The following is an 8,319-nucleotide window of genomic DNA, read 5'->3' on the forward strand; positions in this document are numbered from 1 at the left end:
TATGAAGTAGTAGGAGTGTAGTACTGTAGTAACATGAGTGTACTAACTTAGCATTGTAGTAGTAGGAGTGCAGTAATATACACTGAGTGTACAAAACATTAAGAACACCTTCCTAATATTGCCCTCAGAACAGCCTTAATTCGTAGGGGCGTGGACTCTACAATGCTTCCCGCAGTTGTGTCAAGTTGGCTGGATGTCCTTTGGTTGGTGGACCATTCTTGATACACACGGGAAACTGTTGAGTATGAAAAACCCAGTAGAGTTGCAGTTCTTGACACACTTAAATTGGTGCGCCTGGCACCTACAACTATACCCCGTTCAAAGGCACTTGAATCTTTTGTCTTGTCCATTCACACTCTGAATGGCACACATACACAATCCATGTCTCTATTGTCTCAAGGCTCTTAACCTGTCACCTCCCCTTCATCTACACTGATTGAAGTGGATTTAACAGGTGACACAAATAAGGGATCATAGCTTTCACCTGGATTCACCTGGTCAGTCTATGTCATGAAAAAAGGAGATGTCCTTAATGTTTTGTACACTCAGTATAGTACTGTAGTAGTATTAGAGTGGTGTAGTAGTGTAGTAGTACACATGAAGCATCTGAGAATTACAGTATTATGAGAGTAGTATAAGTGTTGCAGTAGTACTTGCGTGGCAGTATATTAGCATAGCGCTAGTGTCTGAGCTAACCAGGTATCCACAGCTGTTCTCTGACTGGGCCACTCTGTAATTATCATACGGCTGCAGCATTCTAGGCTACTGTGGCACTGACTGACTGCAAGATGGTGGCAGCCAGGCCACCACAACAGCTCTCTCTCTCTCAAACCGATGACTACATTTTCTTCCATTTACACATCCAGCAGTCAAACAAAAAAAACGTCAAGAGACATTCCTGAAATGCCGCACATGAAAAGCACCACACTGACGGTATCAGACCTCTAGGAAAAGGAAAGGGAACATAAGAACCTTATCCACACTGTGGTTGGCATATATACGTCAAAACGGTATAAGCCTGTCCTTTATGTAGCAGGTGAAAATAACTGTAAGGAGGGGAATCGCAGAGGAGATATTTATCAACTAATGATCGCATGGCTCAGTGATGGTGGAGCTCTAGCTCCCAGTTTCCTTATTAAGTGTCATGGCTATATAAATATATGTGCGTATGAAGAAGAGACGGAAGGAGATAAAGAGGGGAGAGAGGGGATGAAGAAAGGTTAGAGGGGGAGGTGGAGCACTGGAGTAGGAAAAGATGGATATAGATGGTTGGAGAGATAATGAGGGGAATGGATAAAAGGATGGGCTGAGGAAAAAGGGAGGATGAAAGAAGGGAGGGCTAAGGGCCCAAGGGGGGGTGACACCAGTACCTAGGAATGGAGAGGGTGAAAGGGTTAACGAAAAGAAAGAGGACGAGATAGGGTGAAGAAAAATATGGTGGGAGCAAGTAGAAGAGGATGGATGAAGATAGGGGGGATGAAATAGTGCGGATGAGAAGGAGGCTGCAGGGGAATGACGGCGCTGTTAACCCACAGGACCTCTATTACCGTCAGCAGAGCAACCAGCCACTGAGGCTGACCCCAGTGCAGACCTAACTTAACTGAGCAACCGGCACTACAGTGGGGAAGGGGAGAAGACCCTGACCTGGGAACAGACCGCAGCCATACATAAAAACAAGGAAGTTCTAGGTACTTTCAGTAATTATTTGTGCAGTACCTATCTATGAAGTAGTAGGAGTGTAGTACTGTAGTAACATGAGTGTACTAACTTAGCATTGTAGTAGTAGGAGTGCAGTAATATACACTGAGTGTACAAAACATTAAGAACACCTTCCTAATATTGCCCTCAGAACAGCCTTAATTCGTAGGGGCGTGGACTCTTCAATGCTTCCCGCAGTTGTGTCAAGTTGGCTGGATGTCCTTTGGTTGGTGGACCATTCTTGATACACACGGGAAACTGTTGAGTATGAAAAACCCAGTAGAGTTGCAGTTCTTGACACACTTAAATTGGTGCGCCTGGCACCTACAACTATACCCCGTTCAAAGGCACTTGAATCTTTTGTCTTGTCCATTCACACTCTGAATGGCACACATACACAATCCATGTCTCTATTGTCTCAAGGCTCTTAACCTGTCACCTCCCCTTCATCTACACTGATTGAAGTGGATTTAACAGGTGACACAAATAAGGGATCATAGCTTTCACCTAGATTCACCTGGCCAGTCTATGTCATGAAAAGAGGAGATGTACTTAATGTTTTGTACACTCAGTATAGTACTGTAGTAGTATTAGAGTGGTGTAGTAGTGTAGTAGTACACATGAAGCATCTGAGTATTGCAGTATTATGAGCATAGTATAAGTGTTGCAGTAGTACTTGCATGGCAGTGTATTAGCTCAGTGTCTGAGCTAACCAGATATCCACAGCTGTTCTCTGACTGGGCCACTCTGTAATTATCATACGGCTGCAGCATTCTAGGCTACTGTGGCACTGACTGACTGCAAGATGGTGGCAGCCAGGCCACCACAACAGCTCTCTCTCTCTCAAACCGATGACTACATTTTCTTCCATTTACACATCCAGCAGTCAAACTAAAAAAATGTCAAGAGACATTCCTGAAATGCCGCGCATGAAAAGCACCACACTGACGGTATCAGACCTCTAGGAAAAGGAAAGGGAACATAAGAACCTTATCCACACTGTGGTTGGCATATATACGTCAAAACGGTATAAGCCTGTCCTTTATGTAGCAGGTGAAAATAACTGTAAGGAGGGGAATCGCAGAGGAGATATTTATCAACTAATGATCGCATGGCTCAGTGATGGTGGAGCTCTAGCTCCCAGTTTCCTTATTAAGTGCCATGGCTATATAAATATATGTGGGGGGGGAAATTGAACAGAAACAGCCTGAGCTCAGCACAGCTACCTCCTGCAGACAAAGACTAATAAAGTCACTCATGTAGCGTTCTCTCGCTCTCGCTCTCTCTCTCTCTGCAGAGTCTGATGTAGCAGCCCAATATGAAAGAGGTGCCTGCAACTAGCCCTCTAACATAAAGGGTGTTTCTCCACTGAAACCTCACACATTAAAGCTACACGTAAATGATCTCGCTATCACCTTTGTATCTTCGAGGATTTGCTCACAAACAATCCACTATGCCTGCAGCTACTTGGGAACTTTGAAAAGCACCACCATGACCACAGCACATCCTTTAACCACATTGACATTCACTCAATATTCCTTGGTGGCTTTCTCCTTGTCAGACATAAACACACACACACACACACACACACACATATTGAAAAAAGGTCAGGTAAAACATGCGGGCATTCACACACGCACACACACGCGCACGTGCGCACGCACGCACGCACACACACACACACACAACCATACACACACACAGACACACACCTCTAAGTCTGTTGATCAATGTGTTACAGATAGGCCCCTCGTGACCCTTAGACCCTGCAGCAGATAATCAATGCCTCCCTCTCAGCAGTATGATTGCCCATTCTATCTATCAATCAGGCAAATCCCCCACTGGTGCCTCAGAACAGTGGGATGGTCCAGTCAGCTAATAACATGAATGAGGGATGAGGGGGGGTTAGGGTTGGGGGGGGGACTGATAAGATGAACACTAGCATGCACACACACACACACGCACACACACACACACACACGCACACACGCACACGCGCACACACACACACACACACACACACACACACACACACACACACACACACACACACACACACACACACACACACACACACACACACACACACACACACACACACACACACACACACACACACACACACACACACAAAGTTGATAAAACAAAGCAATAAAGTAGGCTTTGATTTAGCTAACAAAACACTTTAAATACTAGAACTGAAAAATGTGAAGAATGTTCAAAGATGAATAAATGCCTCCTTAGAGAGCTGAAAGGGTGCTTGAGGCTGTGGCTGTCTGTGGCTGTCTTTGTGCTGGACCTTGATACTGCAGAGCACAGCATCGCCTCTGGGTTCTTTTTTTGGCCAAGAGTAACATCTCTGAGTGTCTTTGAGATACTGAAGGACTAGGAAAAAGACTAGACGTCTAGACAGACCTATGGCACACAATAACACAGGTACAACCAGAACTAGTGCCCAGATGAGTGGCCCACTGATCACAGTAAAATCATCAGGTCAGGACCAACCATCCCCAGGTAAATTACCTCATGACCACCGCTACCTACAATCAATGAATTCATAACACTGCTGCACAGGTAAACCAGGAAAACACGCCATTGCCACCTCAGCAAACTGTGATCCATGATCTGACCTCACCTTCAAAGGTCTACTCTTCTATGACCCTACATTGCCTGAGTATTCCTCAGTAGCATCCGTCTACTACACCTTCCACCCCAGTGTGCCGACATGCCCCTTTTCCCACTCCCCTCTCCCCTAGCAGCAGTTCTCACCCCTGCCTCTTGCCTTACATCTTTAGATAGACAGACAGCGCCTGGCTGCTGGCAGGAGACGGTAACCATAGAAACCCCCAATCGCTGCTTTGCTTGCTTACCTGCTCTTGTATGAGCTGAAACAGAGAGCTTCTATCCATATACTGGCCAGGGAGTTGAGAGGAGCCGCCGAGGACAAGGGCATAGGGAGGAGCGAGCGGGCTGCTGCTGGTGGTGGTGGTGGGGAGAGGGATGTTGGGATGAAGTAGGAGCGGGTGCCTAAACCGAAGTGTTAGCCCCCTCCACTCCACGACGTGGCTACGTCCCCTGCTCAAAGGATGGACAAGCCCAGCTAGCCTGATTCCTGGTGGCCCCTGACTCTCCTGCTAGCAGTGCGGCTAACTAGCGGAGTAATCAGCAGCGTCTGTAGTGGTGGCAGGGTACTCTGTTGTGCCAGTGCAGTGTGGAAGGAGGCAGCCCAGCATAACAATCAAACAGCAGATCCAGCAGCTCTCATTCACTCAATCTCCTCCTCCCTACAGCACTGACTGCTCCCTCTCGCTCTCTCTTTCCTCTCTCTTCACTCACTCACACTGCACTGCCTGCATACCAATGAGGTAGAGGAGGGAGGTGGCTCCTCTCGGCCAATGAGAACCGGAGAAGGAGGAGCCACTGGCTGTAGCGCCTCTCCTCACTGCAAGGAGGGCGTCTTGGAGAGGGAGAGAGGATAAGCTCCACTGCGGCCTCAGATACGGATGCACATAGGCACATCTGTAAGACAGACAGACAGACAGACAGACAGACAGACAGACAGACAGACAGACAGGCAGGCAGGCAGGCAGGCAGGCAGACAGACAGACAGACAGACAGACAGACAGACAGACAGACAGACAGACAGACAGACAGACAGACAGGCAGGCAGGCAGGCAGGCAGGCAGGCAGGCAGACAGACAGACAGACAGACAGACAGACAGACAGACACACACACACACACACACACACACACACACACACACACACACAGAGTAATTAAACACTTAAGCTACTTATGAACAGAAGGAATATATGCATACATCTACATGCAGGCCTATCACATATTGTAACAGACAAATGTGAATAAACATCACACTCAAACACACTAGGATGCACATTGTAATTAGACTGGCGCCGGTGGGAATGGCGGCCGTTTTACAGGCTCCTGACCAATAATGCTATTTTGTGTATTTTTTTGCATTGATCTTAAAGTTTTTTTGTACATAATGTTTCCACCATCGTTTCCTGTGACCGAAAAGAGATTCTGGACATCAGAACAACAACCACTAACCTCGATTTGGACGAGGACTTCTTCTTCAATGTGTCGGATGCAAAAGACAGGACCCTAATCGCCGACACTTGTAGAAGGCGAAGACGGTGCTATAGTGGCCGGCGTGCGGGCACCATGGTGAGATGAATGAATCATCTCTACCCTCTGTTCTATTGGCGAATGTGCAATCGCTGGAAAATCAACTAGACAAGCTGCGTTCGAGACTATCCTATCAACAGGACATTAAGAACTGTAATATACTATGCTTCTCGGATTCGTAGCTGAACAAGGACATGGATAATGTAAATCTAGCTGGTTTTTCTATGCATCGGCAGGACAGAACGGTAGAGTCCAGTAAGGAAGTCTCGAGGTTCTGCTCGCCTGAGTTAGAATACCTCATGATAAGTTGTAGACCATATTATTTACCAAGAGAGTTTTCATCTGTATTTTTCGTAGCTGTCTATTTACACCACAAAACGATGCTGGCACTAAGACTGCACTAAGACTGAATGGATCAAGAAAATGCTCATCCAGAGGCAGCGCTCCTAGTGGCCAGTGATTTTAATGCAGGAAAACTGAAATCCGTTTTACCTCATTTCTACCAGCATGTCACCTGTGGCACTAGAGCAGGGGTATTCAACTCTTACCCTATGAGTTCCGGAGCATGCTGGTTTTCTGTACAACCTGATAATTAATTCTACACACTGGTGTCCCAGGTCTAAATCAGTCCCTGATTAGAGGGGAACACATTGTGTGGAACTAGCTTAAAGGTCCAGATGAGTTTGAGGGAACTAGAGGGGTAAAAACTTTAGATCACCTTACTCCACACACAGAGACGCATACAAAGCTCTACCCCGCCCTCCATTTGGCAAATCGGACCTTAAGTCTATCCTCCTGAATCCTGTTTACAAGCAAAAACTCAAACAGGAAGTACCAGTGACGTGATCAATATGGAAGTGGTCCGATGAAGCAGATGCTAAGCTACAGGACTGTTTCGCTAGCACAGACTGGAATTCATCCTATGGCATTGAGGAGTCTACCACATCTTCACTGGCTTCATTAATAAGCGCATCGACGACGTTGACCCCACAGTGACCGTACGTACCCCAACCAGAAACCATGGATTACAGGCAACATCTGCACTGAGCTAAAGGCTAGAGCTGCCACTTTCAAGGAGCAGGACACAAATCCGGAAGCTTATAAGAAATCCTGCTACGCCCTCCGACAAACCATCAAACAGGCAAAGCTTCAATACAGGACTAAGATTGAATCTTACTACACCGGCTCTGACGCTCGTTGGATGTGGCAGGGCTTGCAAACTATCACTGATTACAAAGGGAAACCCAGCCGAGAGCTGCGCAGTAACACAAGCCTACCAGAAGAGCTAAATGCCTTTCGAGGCAAGCATCAGCTGTTCTGAACGACTGTATGATCACGCTCTCCGTAGACCTTTAAACAGGTTAACATTCACAAGGCCGCAGGGCCCGACGGATTACCAGGATGCTGACAAGTGTCTTCACTGACATTTTCAACCTCTCTCTGACCCAGTCTGTAATACCTGTTTAAAAAAAAACACCATACTCCCTGTGCCTAAGAACGCCAAGGTAACCTGTCTAAATGACTACCATTCAGCGTTCAACACCATAGTGCCTTCCAAGCTCATGTAACCGATGTGAAATGGCTAGCTAGTTAGCGGTGGTGCGCGCTAATAGCGTTTCAATCGGTGACGTCCCTCGCTCTGATACCTTGAAGTAGTTGTTCCCCGTGCTCTGCAAGGGCCGTGGCTTTTGTGGAGCGATGGGTAACGATGCTTTGAGGGTGACTGTTGTCGATGTGTGCAGAGGTTCCCTGGTTCGAGCCCAGGTAGGGGCGAGGAGAGGGACGGAAGCTATACTGTTACATTGGTGCAGTGACCCGGATCACTGGTTGCTGCGGAAAAGGAGGAGGTCAAAAGTGGGGTGAGTGTAACCGATGTGAAATAGCTAGCTAGTTAGCGGTGATGCGCGTTAATAGCGTTTCAATCGGGGACGTCACTCGCTCTGAGACCTTGAAGTAGTTGTTCCCCGTGCTCTGCAAGGGCCGCGGCTTTTGTGGAGCGATGGGTAATGATGCTTCGAGGGTGACTGTTGTCGATGTGTGCAGAGGTTCCCTGGTTCGAGCCCAGGTAGGAGCGAGGAGAGGGACGGAAGCTAAACTGTTTCCCTGAGATTGGACCCTGAGATTGAACACCTCCCTCTACAACTGGATCCTGGCCGCCCCCAGGTGATGAGGGTAGGCAACACAGCCGCCACGTTGAGCCTAACCCCCCCCTGGGGTGCGTGCTCAGTCCCCTCCTATACAGCCTGTTCACCCACGACTGCGTGGCCGTGTTCACCCACGACTGCGTGGCCGTTCAACACCATCATTTGGTTTGCCGATGACACGACAGCCTATAGGGAGGAGGTCAGAGACCTAGCAGTGTGGTGCCAGCACAACAACCTCTCCCTCCCGCAAGACAAAGGAGATGTAGTAGAGCGGGTCTAGAGATTCAACTTCATCTGTGTCCACATCACTAAGGACCTATCATGGTC

The 8,319-nt window shown here is 47.7% G+C and overlaps 1 protein-coding gene across 1 annotated transcript in view; it reads right to left on the bottom strand.

Annotated features, from left to right (window-relative positions):
• The window catches only part of rhbdl1 (rhomboid, veinlet-like 1 (Drosophila)), a 61,194-nt gene extending 56,173 nt beyond the window's left edge, over positions 1-5,021 (bottom strand). The window contains exon 1 of the mRNA XM_071392184.1: positions 4,569-5,021. Coding sequence (XP_071248285.1) covers positions 4,569-4,607 — 39 coding nt within the window. The 5' untranslated portion in view covers positions 4,608-5,021. The remainder of the gene's footprint in view (positions 1-4,568) is intronic.
• Between the last annotated feature and the right edge of the window lie 3,298 nt (positions 5,022-8,319).

Source organism: Salvelinus alpinus, chromosome 3 (genome assembly GCF_045679555.1).
Source record: "Salvelinus alpinus chromosome 3, SLU_Salpinus.1, whole genome shotgun sequence".
NCBI classification, from domain to species: domain Eukaryota; kingdom Metazoa; phylum Chordata; class Actinopteri; order Salmoniformes; family Salmonidae; genus Salvelinus; species Salvelinus alpinus.